We start from the raw sequence: 23,666 nt of genomic DNA, 5'->3' as shown, positions 1-23,666 counted from the left end.
AAAACTCTCTCATCAATATCTTGTCACTTATCATCAGTCATGTCTGCAGGTCACGTCCGCAACGCCTTTTGAACAACCAACTCGGTAAGAACAACCTTCATCTGAATCTTCCAAATGGCAAAACTAATTTTGCCACCAAACTTATCAAATTTAGTCGACATAATACGAGATAAAAAATTCTGAAGTCAACGGCGGTGGTGGCGCCGCCCAAAATGTGGATAAAAACAATGTGTCTAACCCTAGCTCCAATATCACTTGTTAGGAAATAAAATAGACACAAAAGTTTACGTGGAAAAATCCCCTCCAATATGTAGGAGCAAACAAAAACGAGGTAACAAATCTACTATCAACCGTAGAGTATAACTGACAAAGAAGGCCTATATTTATAGGCGTACAAGAAAGCATATACCAAGTCATAATCTGAATACAAAAGAAATTAGAGACATATTCCAAAATTACGCACTACGCTTAAACTAACTGCCGGATTGCTCACCACATGCATCAGCAGCCAGTCACTTTTAGCTTTCAGATAAGTTAGTGATGCGGCGATGGGCAACAAAAACGGTGAAAAAGGGGGATTAAGCTCACTTTCAACGACACGTGTGCCTTACGTCTTAGAGAAGAAGACAGAGTGACGAGCGGGTTCCCTTGCGCCAATAATTTACATTTTCATCTGTTCAAAGGTAGATGTAGAACCTTCTCATGTCCTGGATCAAACCTATTGCATTTTATTCTATTATTTTTTATCTTAACTATTTAGGACTAGATCAAATAAACTTACATAGACTTAACATATATTTGGTTAGAGAAACGAAGTAGTCTATCATCTTCTTACTTCTTATTTTTTGTCTGGTTGTGGAATGTAATGAGTTAATTCATCATCATTTCAATTCTCATATACTAATAATTAGTAATAATACGAAGAACGAGTTCATTCCACCAAATTAGTGGAATAGACTCATGATGCACCGTCTTATATATATTATATTGATTCTTCAAACCAAACACCCTCTTAAATCATGGCTCGAGCTATAAATTAGGTGGTCCAAGGTGTTGATATCCCCGGTTCCCCATCTCCCTATGCATGTTGTATCACTGCACAATTCACATTCACCTGGAGATCACCTTTCCGTTTTTAAGGTCTAAAAAGCACGTCAGACGCCACCCATACTGCCACACAACTTTGTCAGTACCATTCCTCGACGATAACATTCATTGTCTATATCTATACCACTATATAATCCACTAATTAAAATACTCCCTCTGTTTCGTTATATAGTTCGTCTAGATATATATATATATATATATATATATATATATATATATATATATATATATATATATATAATACACATACATTAAATATTGTATAGGCCCATTATTAACACCCTAAAAGGAATGCTATTTTATATGGAGGGAGAATTAAAAAACCCATCCACCAAATTGCTCATACACCTATAATCTCCACTAAATCTACCAAATAAATTATAAACAGACTTAACACATCATTAAAACCTACAATTCAGATTGCTAGATAATTCTCTTTCTCCTACTCACTTAAATCTAATAGTCAATATTATTTGAATTTTGAAACATATACCTCGTTCCTCCGGACGGCCTGCCGCCGCCCTCTCTCTCCAACGTCGTAACGTTATAAAGAAAAAAAAAACAAAACGAGATCAATCAATCCTTGCCCAGTAAAGCATCTCCTTTGGGCCTATATAGATCCCTCTTTGGTTGGTGGTCGCCCAGCACGACTGAGCGAGGCGCGTGGGCTAAAATAAGCCCATTGGACCAGAGTTGAGACCCAAACATCGTGGAGGCCTGCTTCTCGTCTGCTTGATGAATGGCGGCATCCATCCCCCAGTGACCCAGTTCCCCAAAGTTCCCAACGCCGCCGCGACGGCGCTGCTAGCTAGTCTTTGGTGTTGCAGGTGTTCGATTCCTGATTCCAAATTCCAGACTCCAAACTCGGTTCTTCAATCGACAGATTCCGATTTACATCCCAAAGCTCTTCGGATTGAAATCCAGCCGCGACCCAAGAGATAAGAGTATTTGGGATTAGTAGATAGGGAGGGTAGATAGGATAGTAGAATAGAAGAGGAGCACTTTCGCTGATGATTACGGCGGAGGAGAAGAGCCCCGAAAGGGAGGAGGAGGAGGAGGAGGCGAACCCGCGCGCGGAGGCTTTTCTGGAGATCATCTGCCGCGTCCCGGCGGGGGAGGTGGAGGCGGCGCTGTCCGCTTGCGGCATCGGCCCCACGGCCGAGGTCGAGGAACTGGTGCTCAAGTCCCGCGAATGCTACAAGCGCCCTAAGTCCGCCGTCCGCTTCTTCCGCTGGGCGGGGCAGTCCGTGTCGCACACCGCCTACGCATGGAACCTCCTTGTCGACATCCTCGGCAAGGCCGCCATGTTCGAGCCCATGTGGGACGCCATCCGCTCCATGAAGCAGGAGGGCGGCGGCGGGCTCGTCTCCGTCGCCACCTTCGCCTCCGTCTTCGCCTCCTACTGCGCCGCTGGCAACATCAAAGATGCAATCGCGGCCTTAGACGTCATGGACCGCTACGGCCTCAAGCACGACGCCGTCGCGCTCAACTCGCTGCTCTCGGCGATTTGCCGCGTCGAGGGTCGCGCGCAGGATGCGCAGGACGTCTTCGAGCGTACCAAGGCAACCATCCCACCCGACGGCGACACGTTCGCGATACTGCTCGAGGCATGGGAGAAGGAGGGGAACGCGGTGCGCGCCAAGAGCGTCTTTGGCGAGATGGTCGTCCGCATCGGCTGGGACGCAGCCAACGTATCCGCGTACGACTCCTTCCTCTCCACTCTCGTTCGGGGCGGCCTGTTGGACGAGGCCTTCAAATTTCTGCAGGTGATGCGGAGCAAGGGCTGCTTGCCGGGGATCAATTTTTTTTCTACAGCTGTGGATCTGGTCGTCCGCAAGGGTGACTACCTCAACGCCGTAGCCATCTGGCACATGATGGTCTCTGAAGCCGGCCTCGTTCCCAATTTCTCAATGTACAGCGCCATGATTGGCCTCCACTGCAATGCTGGTAGCATAGACGATGCTCTTGGGTTGCTTGATGAAATGCCCCTCAACGGCGTCTTTGCAAATTCTGTCACATACAACACCATACTGGAAGGATTCATCAAGCATCGCAAGGCTCGTGAGGCTGAAAGTTTCCTAACGGAGATGAGCAAGAATGAGCAACTGCCTACTGCATCCAATTGCGCTGCTGCTATCAGCTTGTTCTTTAAGGAGTTTAACCCATCTGCAGCAATCGACGTGTGGCGCTGTATTGTGGAGCACAACATTACCCCAGCTGAGGACTCTGCCAAAGAGCTAATAGCAGGGCTGCTTGAATTTGGCAGGTTTACTGAGGTGACGAAGCGTGCTGATGAGATGATTGACATGAGAGTTGAGTTGTCACGGTCCACAATGGAGAATATGAAGCGTGGTTTTGCTAAGGCTGGCAGGCACCAATCATATGACAACATTGCAAGAAGGCTAAAGCGATATTAGCTGCACATGAATGCTTTAATCAGCTGGTATGTTTTCCTTCCATATGGGTGTAATTGATTGTGTACTTCAGTACCACTGTTTGTATGTGATTGCTGATCATTTGCTTGTGTCACTCACTTCCTAATTATGCACTGTGACATTTGTTTTTTGAACTACCAAGTGGTAGTATTAACTATTAAGTTCTTGTATGTGTCAAGTTTTGGTTGGTGTTACTCTCCTTGTCTTGGTAAATAGGGCCCTTTAACACAATGCAAGACCTATAGAAAGGACTGTAATATGTTAACATATTTTTTTGATTGCCTCACACCTCTTTCTTTGCCAAGCCATTGAATGTTTATTCCTTTTTCCATTACCATTTATGGAATGTCGAATCAGTTTGCACCCAAACCTTTTGAGGAACTTGAATAAAGAGAGAACTCACATTTGATTCACTGAATGTAGCTTGTTCCCTCGCCTTTGATCTAATGACTCCATGGTTATGTCCTTGTTCTAGGCTTTTCCGTTTTTCCTCTTATAACTATCATAAGCTATCTTGGTCTTACCAAAATTTCTTACAAGTCAAGCGATCTTGATATTTTGATTACCTCGCAAGGCAAGCGATTCATGATCTAATTCAATTCTTTGAGAAGAAAACCTAAGAACCTACAATATGGACTGGACAACAACTTTGAGAAGAAAAAAGGCAAATAGAAGGTGGGAAGATACACATACATGAGCAAATGTACTCCAACTGTGATCACAGTCAGAAGTCGAACAAGAAAGGCTCACAATTATCTTTGCTAGACATTGGAGCTCGAATGTATTAGCACCATATGATCCCCATCAGTTAACTGCATGTATTACCACCATATACTCCAAAATAGCCAGATAATACTTATAAGCAGAGACTGGTGATAGGGGAAGTCTAAAAATCACAACGTATTAACTGAAAAATTCTAGCAGCCCTAGAGGAGGACGCATGAGGGCTTGTCCGATTAGAGGTGGATTGAAGGGGATTAGAGAGGATTAAATTTCTTCATAGTCAAAATTGAATAGAAAGAGATTTAATCCCCTTCAATCCCCTCCAATCCAGATGCAATCGAACAAAGCCTGAAAGGGAAGACTGACATGCTGGCCTAACTGACAAGCATGGCACAAAGGAGTGGTAGCACTTTTAGTACAGGAAATAACACAAGACTGTGCTAGGTGAGATAAGGCGATGTGATCGGGGGTGCCCAAGACGCTGGTGCCACAAGGACGAAGTGGACACATGGAGTGTAGAAGTAGGAAGCCACAGAGGCTAGAGGGTATGTGCGATGAATATGCAGACCAAGCGTGAGGAAGCGCTCATTGAGGCCTTGGACAATGTTGAGGACGAGGGTCCTGTTAGAGACAGGCTCGCCAAGGTCGCGAAGGTCCTCGACAAGCTTCTTATAGCGATGACAATATTCAGCGACGAGAAGGTCGCCCTAGGAGAAAGAGCGGAACTCTTGGTCGACGTAAAGGGCATGGGTGGTGCGGTTCCCTAGGAATTGGGACTTCATGGAGATCCACATAATGCGGGTAGTGGCGCCACGCTAGGAGCCTGGAACACTGTGTCGACGAATTCGTTGGAGATGGTGCCGAGGAATCAGGTGCGGACAATGACGTCCATGTGTACCCAATCATGCGAGGCAGGAGCGACGATGCTGGGGAGGAAATGGTGTTCCAAGGAGAACTTGGTGAGGGTGAGAAGGAATGTGTCATACCATCGAGCGTAGAACGTGGAGTTGATGTCGAGGAGGAGCAACATGAGGACGCGGATGTTCAACATGGTGACGACTTGTGCATGCAGATCGAACAGGGTTGTGACCCCTTGTTGTCGAACGGCGGCGTTCAGGGACGAAACAAGGGCCTCGTTGTCAGGATCGCCATTGGAGGCGACATTGCCCTTTGGGAGGGGCACCGCTGGCAACATGTTCTAGGGTCGCGCTCGCGCGCATGCGAGCGTCGGCCGTGTCGCTTTCCTGATGGGAAAGGGCTGCCTCTCGATCAGCATCGGGAGCACAAGCCAAGGCGTCATCGCGGACAACTTGGGCCAGGCGCTCGCGTTCCTAGGCAGCATCGACATTGTCGAGGACGTCGGTGTCCTGAGGAAGCTCGGGGTCGACGGATCATAGTCACAAGAAACAGGTACAGTGGTAGCGACCTCCGACCTGGATACACGTGGTCATTTTTGTTTCCACCATGTAAAAGTCTCTCACAGGCAGCGTACCACGTTCATCGACCCTATCGGTTCGGGAACTTTGTGACTATGCGACAAATTCGATGCCGGATACGACGTGAGGCGACGACGGAAGACCGACAGCCATGGAGCGGCGCCGGAACGGGGCTTGCTGGAGCGGAAGCGTCAGACAGGTATAAAAACCTAGACTCGTGATACTATGAAAGTAATGTAGATTTGGAGGAATAGTAGATTGATTGAGAGACAATACATATACATATATGGGTGGAGGACGTGAGGCAAAAGGAAACCTCCTGAATCTAATGAGCCAGTAGGATCCTACGTCCTACCCAATCTTGCAGGGCCTGGACTCCTCCCCCCAAATCTCTCTAACCAACTATACCAGACCGGTCGGTTGGAAGCTAGGCTCCAAGCCGCACAATACACGACAACATATAACTGTCTAACAATCACCAAACCCCCAACAATATATTGTTTGAACGTTTTGATTCTTGTAGGGACAACTTTTTGGCAAAAATACATTGAACCAATCTGTCTAGAATCCATAATTCCATCCCGAGTCTGAAGATCGAGCCTTTCTCTTAAGATCCTTAGCCATCTCAAGCATTTCTAGGGATAATGCAGAATTTGCTTTCTCTTTTATGTAAGAACTAGTTGAAGTTGCAACATTAGATGAAGTTGTTGCAACTGATTCACATGTGGCTTGAATTGTGCCATCGCGCTGGGGCAACACAAATTCTAAAAAGATCGATTCTATGTCATTACGTCGGGTCCTATCCCTATCTGTAGCGGCATAATAAGCAAAGGAGGACCAGACTTAGCAATGGACCAATGGTAGAACAAGCAATGGAACTAGTATACAACAGAGAAGGATCAAGGATCCTAAGAGAAGGATGAGAACAAAGAAGGTGAGGATTACTGTCTGAAGAGGTGCTTATTTTCTAGGAGGCAGGCGACACAACCACGCAGGGACGACAATTGGAGGCGAGTGGCATAGGGGTGGCGGTAGGCGGAGGGCGCCGTACTGGAGCCGACGATAGGAGGCACTAGAGCTGACAACAACAACATCCTGGATACGGCGAGACTAGGGTGGGGACCACAATGTAAAGATAAATAAAAAGAACCCTTACCCATTGCGTCCAACAAAAAAAAGACTAGCGGTTCAGGCTAGAAACTGGCCCAAAAACTTGCAATTAGTCGGTTAAACTCTTAATCAGACGACTAATCATGATTAACTGATGATTAGTTGAATGATCATAATTCTAGTCGCCCTAGTCGTACACCCTAATTGAACTTACAATGGGGATAAGGCCGACTTATCGTAACTAATCATGATGACCTCTATTTTCTTCATTTCTCTTGCACAATTCAACCATAAATATTTTAGATTCGTAGATTTGATCCATAGTTGTTAAGGCAACAAGGCGAGGTAAGGCGACCGTCCTCCTTTTTACCTTTAAAACGATAAGGGGTAAGGCAAGGCGAAACCTTAGTAATATATAAAAATAGAAATTATAGGAATATAGTCTCAAATAGAGGGATAATAGTACTATAGCAACTAATAGTATTATAGCGATAGCAATGAGAAGAGAAAGAGGAAGACTGAAGTTGACATGGGAAAAGACAATTTTAGGAGACTTGAAACGATGTGATATACCCAAAGATTTAGCCTTGAATAGGAGTTCATGGAGAACAACTATCCATATGATCGAACCTTGATTTTTGGGTTTTGTTGGGTTTTTAACTCTAGCCTACTCCAATTTGTTTGGGACTAAAAGGTTTTGTTATTGTTGTTGTTGTGTGTCGTGCTTGTCAGCTTGGTCGTCATGACCTCAAACAATCAAAGCCACTTACCATTTTGTTTTGATGCAAACTCAATCATAAGGGCCACACAAGTACTAGCAGTAAAATCATTATTGGTCTGGTGTATATTCAAAGTGGTGCATCGTTATTGGTCTGGTGTATATTCAAAGTACTAGCAGTAAAATCATTATTTGTCTGGTGCATATTCAAAGTACTAGCAGTAAAATCATTATTGGTTTGATGCATGGGCAATCCTTAAACTTTTCACATTATGCCATCTAGGCTGCATTCCCTAGCATTTATTCTTTTCAAGTGCTGCATCACTAGTTCATACCCCCTTGACATGGGGCCTAGCGTCGGCCTAACATGCTAACTAGGTTTGTCGCATGAGGCATCTGAGCATAGAACAAAAAGTGCTCTTCGTCCTTTGCTTTACAATGCGAGGGAGGATGATGAATGAGAGCCCACCACAAGTGAGACCTTGTTCATGCGCTAGTTGAGAGTTGTCTCGTGGAGACCAATCAACATGCCATTTTAGAACTACTGCCTACATGGAGGGTATGGTCCTATAGTGCATCTACTAAAAAGATTAGGGACACTAGAATGCACTTTCATTGTCGGTGGACCTAAATGACACATTTAAGGGCTACTTATGTATTTTTCTCTTTTCTCTAAATGGGTATTTAGAGAACCTTGATGAAGATAAGCGGCATATATGGTGAAATATGAGGCATAACAAGCACCAAGCAATATTCAACACAAGGCACATATGTACTTGACATAACGTAGTCATTAGATGCAAGGTTGAGGCTCAGATCTGATCAGGGATCAATCTTAGATGGTTTGCCTGAAACAATGTCATCATGGCTTGGGCAAAAAGCGAGAAAGAGAGAGGGAGTAGCTTGACCAACTCTTGTTGGCTATCATGGTTGTTGATAGCTGAAGTTGACATGGTTGCCATCATTAGTGTGGAGTAAGAAGCAAGAAAAGACACGAGGGAGGGATGAAAGGTTGTGCGAGTGGTTGAAGCAAAGGAGGACGACAAGGCAAGAGAGGCAGCACTAGGGTTGAAAGAGGTGACATGGTGCTAGCATGTAGTGAGGAAAGACATGCTCAACCAAAGAGGAGTTGAAAGGAGATGACATGAAGAACAAAGGTTATGCTCGTTGAAGTTGATTGACTATTTTTCCATCTTCCAATGGCTCTAATTCTCATTTTCCATTTTGTTTTGATTTAGGGGTTTCTCATCTCTTCTCCATTAGATTTTGATCATATAATTGTTATCTAGCTTTATTTGTGAAAAGGATATTCATGCTTAATTAATTTTTTCTATCGGTTTAGTGAGTCATGTTTAGGGATGGCAATGGGTCGTGTTCGGGTCGAGCAAAAACCTGCCCACGATCGCACCTGAACCCGTCGGGTTTTCGGGTCACCCGCGGGTTTTACTTATTGTACACTTTTAAACAATAGTTTTGCTATAAGCAATTAAGTAGCAGCAATAATTGAGTTACATGTACGAAGTTTAAGCATTTTCACGTTGAACAACAAAACATTTCATGAATCATTAGCCAAGTTACTTATTTAAAATAATTACTACTGTATCTTAATCATTTTTGTGCAAAACAAATAATGAACCAAATTTCAGGTCGGGTGCGGGTCACCCACGTGTTGAAATAGAAACCCGCACCCACACCCACACCCGCGAAACTTCGGGTCGGGTGCGGGTGCACCCTTGGGTCAAAATCTTCACTCATACTCGTGTTTTGGATTCGCGGGTTAAAATTTGTGATATCCTGGCCCCAGTGGATAGTGATATCCTGGCCCAAGGCTTAATAGAATTAATAGAGTATTCATACCAACAAGGTGCATCTTCTTTTTTGGAAGCCTATCTCGGAAGAACCTCCAAATTAGAGGTCGTAAGGACATTATATCCTGCCCCAGTGGATAGTGCATCTTCTTCAATATGAGGTCGTAAGGACATTATATATACACCGATACATGAGGGTAAATATGCACTAAATAAAATTTGGTCGGTGGGGGAAAGACCGTCCCCACCACGATATTTCACTAAGAAGAGGACAATTAGAGCTCAGCCGAGAAAAGCACGAAAGATGCCCCCCTCATACATGGGGATGCTGTGCTTTGAGGCCTAACACACACGACCAACCCCTTACATGAGGGCCCGCCCACTGTAGGTCGGTTCACCCATGCCGACAAGGAAACTAGCAAGTGACTTTTTTTAATCTTAGCCTGAAATCCGCTCCCACGGATAGTTGAACCCAAGACCTAAGGAGTGCTATTGAGACCATCTAACCAACTCAGCTAGAGACTCCTTCGCAGGTAAATTTGCATTAAGCCCCTTCTACAATGTGGAAATATAGAAAACATAAATATACATCTAACACCCTCTCTCAAACTCAAGGTGGATCAACCACACTGAGTTTGGACAATTAGAACTGATGCTGAGCTCTGGTCTATGCTTTGGTGAAGAAATCAGCTAATTGAAGCTCTAAAGACACATAACAAAGATCAATGACATCATATTGAACTGTGCTCGTGTATAATAAGCATCGACACCAATATGCTTAGTAAGCTCATGCTTTACCGGTTCACGAGCAATACTGATAGCACTTTTATTGTCAGACAAAAGGGGAGTCGATGTAGACACAGAAACATCAAAATCAGCCAGCAACCATCGTAGTCAAGTCACTTATGCGGTCGCAAGAGCCATAGCACGCTGCACGCAACTCAACTTATGTACTCTAACTGAAAACTACTAATTTCTTCTTAGTCTTTGAAGCAATGAGGGAACCACTAAGAAAAAATACAATAGGTAGAAACAGATTGACAATCTGAGGAATCACTAGCCCAAGTCGCATCACAGTAGGCATGAGAGCTAGATATCGAGTCAGCTCAGCTCGGTTCGACCGAGCTTGAGCTGGCTCGTTTAGCACGTGAGTCACAACAAAAAACAATATGCATATATAGACAACAATATAATCAATTGTTAATTAATTATGCACTAATTTAACACTAGAAATAGAGTAATAGTACTCATAATTTCATGATCACATCAATTCAACTCCAAATCAACAAATCATCACTTATTAGTTCATTCAACTCAAGTGAAGGCTTCATTTTGCTGACAAATGCTAGCTTGTTCGAGCTAACGAGCTGGCTCGAGCTCGTCTTGAGCTGACTCGTTAACAATTCGAGCTGAGATACTAGCTCAGCTCATGACAAAATTGAAACGAGCCGAGTTGAGCTAACTACGAGCCGAGCGAACTGACAAGCCACGATTATTTTGTCCAGCCCTTGAAGCTGCAAGGATCTAGAGCGAGGAAAGAACATAATCGAGAAATAGTTCCACGCCGATAACGTAGAACACGGAGATGATGTAGCGAAGCTGAGTGGGGGCAGATACAAACTGACTCAGAATATGCATAGAATACGAGATATCAGGACGAGTGACACCAATATAGATCAGACTACCAACAATGTGACAATAGCAAGTAGGATCTGAAAGAGGCTCACCATCAGTGGCATGAAGGCAAACGTTGAGCTCCATAGGAGTCTTAAAAATAAGGTGATCATTAAGAGAAGTCCTTTTAGGAAACCTCAATCCCAAGAAAATACTAAGGAGGACCAAGATCAGACATAAGAAACTGCTTACTAAGACATGCCTTCACAAAGGCAATATACTGAGGATCATCCCCTGTAATAATTATGTCATCAACATAATTAAGGAGAAGAGTCCTACCACGAGATGATGTGTGCACAAACAAAGCAGGATATTGAGTACTGGCAGAAAAACCACCAATAGTGATCATAGAAGCAAATGTTGAAACCAAGCCTGAGGAGCCTGCTTGAGGCCATAAAGGGAACGACGAAGGTGACAAACCATGCCCATAGGAACAGAATACCTAGGTGGTGGCTGCATATAAACCTCCTCATGCAACTTGACATCAAACTCAGAGATGGACCACTCACGATTAGAAGCCACAAGATGGGTGTGAACAATGTTCATGTGAGCAACAGGAGCAAAAGTCTCATCATAATCGCGCCCATGCTCATGCTGGAAACCACGGGCAACAAGATGAGCCTTATAACACTCAAGAGAACCATCAGAGCAGATCCTATCCTTATAGACGCACATCATAATCATGCCCATGTTCCTGCCGGAAACCACAACCAACAAGACAAGCCTTACGCTCAAGAGAACCATTAGAGCGGGTCTTAACCTTATAGACCCACTTACATGTGATAGGCTGTACATGAGGGGATGATGAATAATCAACCAAGTGCCAGTACGCTCAAGAGCAACAATCTCCCTGACATTGCAAGTTGCCATTCAATATGAAGAATAACATCATGATAGGGAGTCGGCTCAGAAAGAGCAGTTCTAACAAAACCCTGCCATGTAACAGGGCCAAAACTAAGCGATCTATAGGTTGACGAGTACGAAGACCATGTCGTGTAATCAACTCGGGAGAGCTATCACTAGAAGAAGACAACCTAGCCGGAGAAGATGAATCAGCGGGAGAGGCTGAAACATCAAGAGAAGAGGGCACATCAGTGGAAGCCAATGGGGAAGTAGTCAAAGGACAATGTCATGTATAGACGTGTGTCACAGGAGGCTTGACAATGTAGTCGGGAATTATAACAGAAGTCTCTGAAGAAATATATATGGGCATATGAGGAGGAACATGAGGTGGTAGGCGGGAGAGCAACACACATGCTAGCAGAGTCAGCGATAAACATGACAGATAGAGGATCATCAAAGATGCAGAGGAAACAACAATAGAAGGACAAGGATAGAAAGGATGTCAGTAAAGACAACATCCCGAGAAATCCGCATTCGATGAGCAACTGGATCCCAACAACGATAGCCCTTATGCTCAACATTGTACGAAAGAAGACATACTCAGCTGACTGCACAGTCAACTTATAGCGCTCATGATCTGCAAGAAGCACATAACACACAATAAAAAAGACGAAGCCTAGAGTAATTAGGCATCTTGCTACAAAGGCGCGCTCAAAAGGAATGCCAACTTGAAGAGCCGAAGAAGGCTGAATTTTGGTCAAATAAGCGGTAGTAGAGACAACCTTGGCCCAGAAGTGAGGGAAACAAAAGAAGCAAGCATGGGAGCACGAGTAGTCTCAAGAAGATGATGATGCTGGCGCTCAACAACATGAGCACCAGAACAAGAAAACTGAGCAAGCATACAGTGCGCAACAAGAACATTACGAAGAGACCCAGAAAGTTATTCTTCTGCAGAATCAGCACGAAAGACACGAATGGATGTGTCGAATTGAGTGCTAACCATAACACAGAAAATCCTATAGATGGATAAAGCCTCACTACGTTTTTTTCATAAAATAAATCCATGTATGGCGAGAAAAATCATATATGAAAACCATACAATATTGATGACCCCCTTTTGAAGCAAAGGGAGTCGAGCCCCATGCATTAGAGTGGACAAGATTAAAAGGACACTCAGACACAGACTCAGTAGAACGATAACGAAGCTGAATCTGCTTGCCTAATCGACAATCCTGACACTAAGCTAAGAACTCATTACCTGAAACCGAACCTAGGAGACCACGACGAATCAATGTACTCAAACAAGAGCCACAAATATGACATAGACGATGATGCCATTGAGCAAAAGACGACATGGACAAAGCAGCTAACACAGAACTGCCAAAACTGGGAGGTGCAGCGGAAGGAAGATGAAGCTAGTCAAGCTTCCAAAGGCGCCGAGGGTGACGACGGTGAGGGCCAGTACCAACCAGGTGACCCGCAGTACGATCCTGAACATAACAAGAATCAAGATAAAAAATAACACAACAACAATGACCAGCAAGCAGATCGATGGACATAAGTTGCATGGTGACGAACATAACCCTATTTTATTAAAATTAAAGTATTTGAAAATTTGAAATAATTGATTTTCAAAATTTATGGTTGGATTTATGTCATACTTGTACTCTAAACTTTTATATCAAAGTGAGGGAAAATTTGCAAACAATTGATAATAAGAGGGGCAATGGTGCAAGGGTATGAACGTCTTTTTATGGTCTGAGTTACTGTTATGTGCTTATAACAAAATAGGGGCAAGTAGAGGTTTCGTTTCAAGAAAAGAGGGGCAACGATGCAAAGTTCGAAAAACAAGGGTAAAAAATGGAGTTAGAGTGTCATGTTTAATAATTGGCAAAGGGGAACCATCGTCAATATGAACAATGAGAGAATGAGATGGAGCCTGCATGGAAGAAAGATGGTGAAATAAGGTGTCACATGTAAAGAAGCACTAGAATCAAGTATCGAAATATGTACCTGGAGTGATAGGTGGTCCCTCAGTAGAAGATTGAGAGGCAGCAGCAGAATCTGTCGAAGCTTTAGACTGAGTTACCGAGTCAGCGACTCCCAGTGGTGTAGACGTAGCAAGTCGACGAAGTAGCATGAACATCTCCTGGGTAGCTGCAACAATAGAACTCTTAGAACCTCTAGCAGTGGAACTACTAGTAGTATGTGAAGAACGATGAGCAGACTGATGATTCTTCTTCCTGTAACAGAAAGACTCCACATGTCCATCCCATCCACAATGAAGACCACTACCCTTTCCATGTGCAAAATGATAAGGTGATGAGGACGACAACATCATCGAGGGGGGGCAATAGGCTGGGAAGGCGAACACGAAGACCGAGCAACCAAAACCGAAATCGAAGAAGGCAACATACCAGCTGTACGAATACGGTCAAGATGTCATATGTGCGACGAAACTCAAGGTCGATCTTCTAACCAAGGCAAAATTCACATGTGTAGGAGACATCTGCGGACCAAGAGTATCAAGATGACGCCAGACAACAAACATTTGACGATAGAACTCATCAACAAACATTTTACGGTAGAAATCATCCTGTGGTAAGGGCTGCTCCTTACAAATGGCAGCAAGATAAGTAGAGTGACCATTATGTTTGTAGCGATCACGGAGAAGGGTCCACATGTGATGATAATTGTCATACTCAATAGACTCTACAACAAAGATCCTCCATACTAGCAGCGAGAATAGAACCGGCTCGAGCATCCTCATCTAGCCATGTTCGATATGCACTATATTGAGCATCATATGTTGCCAGTTGACCATAATCTGCAAGCAGCGTCTCCTTAGACTCAAGAGGACGTGAGCATCTGATAGCTGGATGGCCTATGGGTGTTAGTTGCAAGTGGTGGGTGGTAGATTGTTAGCAGGTCGATTACTGGCAATTAGTCGATGCGCGCCAGGCGGGCTTGTCAGTGGGAGGACAGACTCGAGCAAACCGACGTCGTCCGCGGACGCGCGAACGGATGTGAGGCGCACACAACTGGAGGTGGCGACGCACGCACGAGAAGAGGAGACAGCGTACACGCGTGCATGCTCGAGTGGAACGGAGCAACACACGCACATGCAACTTCTTCGCAAGGCGAATGACAACCACGAGCGACAAAAGATTAGAGTGAGTAAGCAAGTGCAAGGTGCGTAGGAAAGATTAGAGTGAAAAAGGCTAACCCTAATTTCTCGCTTCGATACCATGTTATGAATAGCACTTGTATTCATTATGAGGCCCTAAGGCCAGTGTATGTGCACCTGTACATGAGGGTAAATATGCACTAAGCCCCTTACACAATGGGGAAATACAGAAAACATAAATATACAAGTAACAAGTCATTGTAGTCACTCCAAGTCATGCACTAGCCCTAAAGAACACCACATTCCCAATCATTAACACCACATTTTCGGCGGTGCATGGCCATGCTCGTTCTTTTTTCTTGCCAACATGGAGGTGAACCCGTGGGACAAGATTTAGTTGCATGTGCATGGGCAACTTTGTGATTTTGTCGAATAACGTGGAGCACGAACCTAATGTCCCCTACCCTCTTCGGCCTTCATCTTAAGCCTTCGTTTTAGTGGCTCGACTTGTTTTTATTTTGTAGTGTGTCGAGCTAGCGTTCTAGCTTGGTTCTCTAATGAGCTAGCTCGGGCCAGTTTGCGAGCCAGATAAACCAAGCTAAGCCACAACACAACTTCGTATTGTCGTCGGTGTGTCCTTGTCTCATTTTTACCCTCTCATAGTTACGATCTGTGATATGGACATATGTAGATGTGCCATGTGATGAAATTTTGCATTATTGCTGTATTGCATTATTGCATGGCCACAAACCTGCATTGCTATTGAATATTTGATTATTGGTTGCAGTTTTGTGAACTTGTGGTTGCTAGCAGCATACAACATTAGTGTTGTGCAATAAAATGTTACACATTTGTGAAATGGATGATGGATTGCTCTACAATGATGCTTGTTGCTATCTTGTTATAATAAGGGTTTGTAAATTTGTACTCTAATGCATACTTGGTTGTTTGATTTAATGTTGGAAGTTAGAGTCTAGGATGATAGTACGACAATAATGTTATAGTGATTTTGTATTTGCAGTGTTAAACACTTTAACTATGATTGTATTTTGTGTTATATATATTTCTTTATATGGATCTGTGTTTAGTTGGTGTGGCTTGCAAGCCTATAGAGCTGCTCGAGCTCTTTAACAAGCCGAGCAGAGCCAGATGTTTAACTTGTTTGTATAACGAGTCGAGCCGAGCTGGCTCATTACAGTAACGAGCCATAAAGAGTCGAGCTGGGTTGATATCCATCACTACCCCGCAAGCACAACTCTATTCTGTACAAATGTTGAGACTGGACCGAAACCCTTTGGTGAAGATGTCGGCGAACTGCAAAGTGGCCAGGAAGCGAAGAACGCGAACATTGCTGTCAACGAGACTCACAGACGAAGTGGAGGTTAATCTCCACATGCTTCATACGCTGATGCTGCACAGGATTGGTGGAGAGGTAGACCACGCTCTCGTTGTCGCAGTAGACGAGGGTGGCACACACGAGGGGCTGCGGAGCTCATGAAGAAGCTGACGGAGCCAGTAAGCTTCGACCATGCCATTGGCCACAACGCGATACTCGGCCTCAGGAGACAGTGGGAGACAACGGGCTACCACTTCGAGGACTAGGAGATGAGGTTGGTGCCCAGGGACACAACATAGCCAGAGGTTTATCAGCGTCGGTGCAGACCACTCGTTCAGAAGTCGGAGAGGGTCGAAGGAGGCTGAAGTCGATTGAGCCACGAAAGTAGCGAAGAATCTACTTGACAATGGTGAGGTGGGGCTCTCGCGGGGTGTGCATGTGAAGGCACTTCTGCTAGACCGCATAGGCGATGTCGAGCCTGGTGAAGCTGTGTTACTGGAGAGCCACAGTGAGGCTCCTATAGGTCGTCACGTCGTTGACCTAGGACCTTCGTCGTCGGACAACTTCACTTGAGTGTCAACAGTCGTGGAGTAAGGCTTACAGTCGAACATGTCAGTCCGCTCCAAAATGTTGATGGTGTATTGGCGATAGTGAATGAAGAGGCCCAGGGGTGTCGCTCCTTGGCGACCCCGAGGAAGTGGTGTAGAGGACCCAGGTCCTTCACCATGAACTCACATTGAAGTGCGATGATCGTGCGCTCGAGGAGGGCGACACTAGACACCGTGAGCACAATGTCGTCGACGTAGAGGAGAGGTAGATGGTGTCATCGCCGCGCTAATGGATGGACTAGGACGTGTTTGACTTGGCCTCGATGAAGCTGAGGGAGACCAAGTAGGAGGCAAAACGACTGTACCAATTCTGCGGCGCCTGCTTCAGGCCATACAAAGAACGGTTTAACTTACACACCATACTCGTGCGAGCGGAGTCGATGAAGTCGGTGGGCTGGCTACAGTACATCGTCTCGGTTAGAGTGCCGTGAAGGTGGTGGACCGCTCAGTCCCGGTAGAGGACGAGGGAGAGGATTGTTCGAACGGTGGCGAGCTTGACAACTGGGCTAAAGGTCTTGTCGTAGTCTACTCTGGGGCGCTGAGTGAAACCCCAAAGGACCCAACGATCCTTGTACGCATCTAGGGAGTCGTCGGACTTGAGCTTGTAGCAGAAGATCCACTTGCTGGTGACCAACTCGGTGCTAGGAGGACATGACACCAAGTCCTAGGTGTGGTTGGCCAGTGGGCCACATTTTCCTCCAAAGCGTGATGCCAATGGGGGTCAGCGAGCGCGACACTTACAGAGGAGGGGACATATGAGGGAGCCAGAGTAGCATCGTCCGTGAGCACCAGTCGGTCGATAGGTCGGAGAATATCGGTCGATCGACATGTCACCATTGGGTGGACGTGGCGAGGGTTGTGGTGGATAGCGACTGGATGGTGCACCGACAGCTCGTCACGGGAACAGGCGGAGGCACTGGCCAGCTCAGCAGAGGGGACAGAGGGATTGGATTCTACACGCCGTTGGTAGACGCGTGTGAGATCGACAAAGCGAGCCGAATGTGGTCAGGGAGGTGAGGTCAAACGAGGTGCGAGCGGGGGTGACAGGCCTGCGTGTGGTGCAGTTGAAGGTGACTGTGCCGCATGTGGCGGAGGCGATGAGGCGTCACTTGGTGCAGTCAAAGGGGAAGGTGCCGCACATGGCGTGGGAGAGGATGGCGGGACCGAGGATGGGAGAAGTGATGGAAAGATGATGAGATTGAAATCGAGGAGACTCGAGGTCGAGGGGTGGGGAGGATCCAGCAAGGGGGAAGACATCACCAAAAACGACATGTTGAGAGATGATGACGCGGTGGGTGAGAAAGTCAAGGCATCGGTACTTCTTGTGGTCAGAGCACTCGAGGAAAAGACAGCGCGTGGATCAGGGGGAAAGTTTGTGAGGAGCACTGGTATAGGTGTTGGGATGACATGCACAACCAAAGACGTGGAGGTGCGTATAGGAAGGGGCGGTGCCGAAGAGGATGAAGAAAGGAGTGGGATGATTGACCCACCTTGAAGGGGGAGGCAGTTGAGATGGGTGGTAGTATTCAGCACCTCCACCCAATAGCTAGCAGAGAGACACTTGGAAGAGAATGCAACATATCATGTTGGTGGTGGTGTGAGTCTTGCGTTTGGCTCGACCGTTCTTAGGAAAAGAGCTGGAGATGGTGTTGTCGAACTCGCGACCATTGTCGCACTGGAGAGCACGAACCGAACGATCAAACTGGGTGGAGACCCAAACAAAAAAGTGCGAAAGATTGCGAAAAGTATCAGACTGGGTGGAGACCCAAACAAAAAAGTGCCAAAGAAAATGGGAAAAGTATGTTAGTGTGGTGTCATTGTGTCCTATCGTTATAATGGGCCTTGGCCCACCTATCTAATTATATATCAATACATCCCTTACCCAAATAGGGTTAGGGTTTTTAGTCTATCCACATGGTATCAGGGCTAGGGTCTCTTCTCTCATCCCCAGCCGCCACCTCCCTACTCCACCTCACTCATCCACCGTCATTAGTACCGGGCACTCGGGTTAGCCCAAAAATGCAGGTCGAGTTTTTTGGGCTTTTCAAAATTCTTGTATCTAGAAATGATGCCTCAAAATAGGTTTCATGTATTGCATACTTGATATTTCGGGTACCCGAAAGTTTCGGGTTCGGGTAGCCCGTTCTACCTAATTTTAAAGAGCTGGCTCATGGAAAACTTTGGTGCAAAGGTTACCAGAATCACCACCACTGTAGCTTTTGGTCATTGGAAATAACACATGCCGACAAATTAAGAAGAAAGAACTGAGAGCAAAAGGATCGTATTGTTGCTGGTTTCGACAATCTAATAGATACAAGTAGCCTTGTGAATTTAACAGGAAACTCTGAAGACTGAACCACGGTAACAACAATACAACATGACCAATTTTGTTTAGGGCGCAGAACAACATCACCAGTTCACCACCATCTCTATCTCCATGCCCACCCTGAAACGATCATGTGGAGGCGCACCATAGCTACATGCTACAATGGGCAGGCGAGCATATATAATTATATATCAATCAACATGAGTAGCAAACTGAGGACATGGTGAACTGGCGTGGTGCCTAGTGCGCTTAGTGCGCTGAACGACTAGAGCCCAAAGGAGAGGAGAACGACACGGATGGACCATGCTCCGGAGCCTAAGGCCGAATAGCTAGAGTCCGAGGCCGAACGACGACTAGATTTCGTGGCAGTGGGGGCGCCCGCACCGGCACATCGTTGGTGGCAGGCTGACGACTCAGGCTCCATCCGGTCTTGGCGTCTAGTCTTGGAATCGTGGATGCCTGTGTCTGGCTGATCATTGGTCTGTGGACACCAGAGGTCCATCGCTTCTCGCTAGGGCACTGGAGGGCCGTCGGCGTGGCCTGGCTGAGGCATTAAAGCCTTTACGTTGGTGGGCTGTGTCGGAATTAGGAAGTCTTATAGATCTACATCAAAAATAATTTCGGGCTTAATGGGTATTTCGGGTACCGTCGTGTGTTACCCGATTAGGCTTGAATTAAAATCGGGTATTTAGTTTTGTTACTCGCTGGAACCATTTGGGTACTGGGTTTCAGGCTAAACGGGTATGGGCTCAGGTATTTTGGGTTTTGGGCTTCGGGCTCGGGTTTTATGCCTAGTACTAGCCGTCATCCTCTCACCTTCGGTGGCCGTTCTGTCGGTCCTTGCCCGCTCATGGAGGTCCTCCCCGCTAACATCTGCTGCGGACGCAACATCGCTCTCCTCTGCTCTGCGCCACCCTACCCGCCCGTGGTTGTCTGCTGTTCGTCGCTTAGATCTTCCCCATGGCTGGAACCACTGGCTCACAGCCCCCGCCTGTGGTGGACGTCGTTGGCAGGCCATCTTCGTCTGCTTCGCCAACCCCACGGTGGGCTCCATCCGTCCTCCGCTCGTCGTCCCCATCCCGCCAGCGGACATCCTCGCCTTCCTCGCATGGACCTTCCTCAGGTAGTATGACCTCGCGGTTGGTGTCGCTTCCTTACCTTTCGCCCCGGCTAGACCGCTAGAGCCAGTCCGCACTCTCGCCGCACCCTACAGCCGACCCCGACGCCACGCTCAACTTAGCCTCCACCATGCACGCCCCTGCTAAACATGTGCTCCCCTCTGCTCGGGCCACGCCACTCCTTGCTCCGCCTGTGCCGCATACCGTAGTCCTAGCTGTCGGCCTCCACTGGTCTCTGATGCCTACCCCGTCGAGGTGTTCCTCTATCGCCTCGTCGATGCGGAGCTTGCTGCGGCATCGGCACTCCCTGCACCTTCTTGCCTCGGCTTCCTCGACGCCCGTCCTTCGCCATGTCGTGGTTCACGTGCCTCTCTACTGTGTGCATGTCTCCCTTCACGATGACCAGCTTCTCTGGAGCACGTTCGTGGCCTTATATCAAGTCATGAAACCTGTTCTCCGTGACTGCATCGAGCTCTACCACCCCTCTCGCCTCCCTCCACCCTCAGGAGGGTCGCCACACTCTTGGACCGTTCGTGTTCTGCAGTGTCGAGATTGTCTCCATAACGCTTGAGGCCTTGTCGTCTCCACCACCCATGTCCGTCATCAGCATGCTCACTACTGTCGACCCTAGCACCCCTCTCGATGGCTCTGTGGGGGTGCCTTCCCTTGCTCTCTTCTCGTATCCCATGTCTTCGCAGCCCAGTCCTCCTACCGACTTTGTTGTTGACTCCGACGTCTCGTACCACACCACTCCTAACCCTAGTATTGTTTCTTTACCCCATTCTCTTAGCCCCACCTTCCCTTCTTTCATCATTGTTGGTAATGGGTAGACTATGTCTGTCACCTCAGTAGATGACACGGTTCTTCCTGGTCCTTTGTATCTCAACAATATCCTCGTTGCTCTCAATATCATTCAGAATCTTTTTGGTTCATCGCTTCACCATTGTTAACCACTGCTCTATGGAGTTCAATCCTTGGGGGCTCACCATACGCCATCTTACCACTCGTGCCGTGATCGCCCGTTGCGATAGTTCCGACCCCATATATTCTATCCGCCTTCCTGCCCCTTCTACATCTTCTCGTGTTGCCCCAGCCTACGCCATCGCCGTTGTTGCCTCTGGCTCCACTTGGTACTGTCGTGTTGGCCATCCCGGTCACAACATCCTTTCCAGACTCCCGAGCACCTCTGACATCCTCTGCATCTGTGGCAATGCTGCCATGTCTATCAGCTTGGGCGCCACGTTCGCTTACCCTTCCCCACTTCCACGTCCCGCACTGCTCACCCCTTTGACCTCATCCATTGTGACCTTTGCACATCGCTGATACTGAGCCTTGCCTTTCTGGTTACCGATACTATCTGGTCATCCTAGATGACTAACTTATCTCACTGACACCTTCAAACTCTCCTAAGTTCAGTTGTTTTTATTTATTGAATATTAACGTCAGCCTGTAACCTATGAAAACTTGGATGGTTAGTATTATTGATTATACTGTTAAAGGTCATATGGACATTTTCTATCTTTGAACTGTTTTTGTTGTCTTCAATTTGCTAAGTAAAGGTGCAATATTAGTTTTTTTGGTGGCACCTAGAATGGTGAATATTCTGGATTATGATGCTAAAGGTTAACAAAACCTTTGGTAAAGCCAGCTATTTGTTGTCTTATTTTTTACAAGTTAAGAAATCACCAAACATTTATTTGAATTAGCCATTATTTATACATTCCATTGTAACTATTACATTTGTCAATTCATTTGTTTGACATTAACATGTACAGAAACTTTGCGGCTCACGGGGTAGAAGTTTAACGCCTGGACTGCTGAATTGCATGACAACCAAGAATTTGGACTAGCCTGGATCCTGGAATGTAAGTCTGGAAGTCTGGAACTGTACTCTGATCCCACAAGCAGTGGTCGGGATGTTAGTGTAGCTCTTGTAGATTCCGGACCCCATTTGTTAGCTGGTTACTCATCGAGTGTAATAAGTGGCTAGTTTAGTGAGACTGCACATTATCGCTGTTTATTTTTCAGATATATTTTATGAATATGAAATTGGGTTATGTAAGTATCAGATATTCCTGGCTGTCAGCAGCGTCAGGCGCCTCTGCTGATCCTTTGACCATATTGTTTTTCGTGGAAGAAGCTTTTTAACTTCTTTTTTTTTTTACCGGGAAGGTTTGAGCGGTTGGTGTTTTCTCTTGTCATTCTTTTAATCAGGTCACTTGCTCATGTCATGTGGCAAGTTATTCGATTGCTCGGCTGCTGCTGCAATATCGTTAGGACCTGGTTGTCTCTGTGCACAACGAAATTATCTGTATTGAGAGTTTTGAGATTTAAAAATGAGCTCAGAGGATAATCTGTTGTCCAATGTGACAACGCAGTGTAGTTGCCAAAATCGATCAAACAAATCGGCGTGAGCAGGACCCGTGCCGTCCAGCTGGTTTCAGCCATATAAAGGCTTATATAAAGTATGCAAGGTGCCAGCGTCACTGCTTGATTGCTCCACCGTTGTCCGTTTCGCTTACATTAATCTCATGGCCGTTGTACACCGGGGTCTCGACGTTGCACGAAAACCGCACGACTTTCTGTGTCCCTCGTTTTCCAGGTAGTCGCCACGGGCGAACAGGATGGGCACTGTAACATGAGGCGTGAGCGTCCTGTGATGGGATCTCGTGGAAGATGGGAGTCGGCATCATTGGGGCTTCACTTTCTGTCTCGTGCTGTTGCTGTCCTCATACACGAAAAGGAGTCTTCAGTTCTGTGCACCAGCTGCAACAACAGCAACAGCTGATTCTAGCTCCAACTCGCGCTGCCTGGTGAAAAGCAACGGAGGAGGGCCTCCATACACAGTGCTTGTTGCAAGTAGCTAGCAATCGGTGTGGTTCCAGAATCCAGATTTGATGGTTCAGGAATGTGCTAGTATGATACGACGTCATGACAGGGCGTAACACGCTGTGCTGCCACAAGTTTTTGCTCCCTTTTCGTGTCAAAGGGATTAGAGATGAGGGACACAGCCAAAGCCTGCGCACAACACGACATTTCGGTTGCACCTAATCAAGCGCATAGCTGCAGGCATTAGGTGGTCCTTGCGATGTGCCATACTGCTGATTGAGTAGCTCTCCGTTGGTGGAGAAGCATACATACTGCGTTGCCACCAGGCAAACGACAAACTTTTTTTGTAAAAGAAAATTTCTGGCAAATTCTTATAGCAAGTTTGGTTATTCTCTATTCAGAAGTCGGAAACAGGGATACAAATTCGCAAAAGAAAAGAAAACGGAGAGGTACAGAAACTCACTGTTT

At 46.3% G+C, this 23,666-nt stretch overlaps 1 protein-coding gene across 1 annotated transcript; it reads left to right on the top strand.

Moving 5' to 3' along the window:
- Positions 1–1,892: 1,892 nt before the first annotated feature.
- Positions 1,893–22,505, top strand: LOC100276413 (uncharacterized). The gene is made up of 2 exons (NM_001374055.1): positions 1,893–3,550; positions 22,145–22,505. Exon 1 carries the CDS (start codon positions 2,118–2,120, stop codon positions 3,522–3,524), a length of 1,407 nt encoding a protein of 468 aa, NP_001360984.1. The 5' UTR covers positions 1,893–2,117; the 3' UTR covers positions 3,525–3,550; positions 22,145–22,505.
- Positions 22,506–23,666: the final 1,161 nt, after the last annotated feature.

This window comes from Zea mays, chromosome 2, assembly GCF_902167145.1.
Source record: "Zea mays cultivar B73 chromosome 2, Zm-B73-REFERENCE-NAM-5.0, whole genome shotgun sequence".
Taxonomy (NCBI): domain Eukaryota; kingdom Viridiplantae; phylum Streptophyta; class Magnoliopsida; order Poales; family Poaceae; genus Zea; species Zea mays.
Note: the sequence above shows the minus strand (reverse complement) of the source record. Positions and strands in the feature narration are given on the sequence as shown.

Excerpts from the sequence above, each read along its gene's own strand:
- LOC100276413 (NM_001374055.1), top strand. The coding sequence starts at position 2,118 with ATGATTACGGCGGAGGAGAAGAGCCCCGAAAGGGAGGAGGAGGAGGAG.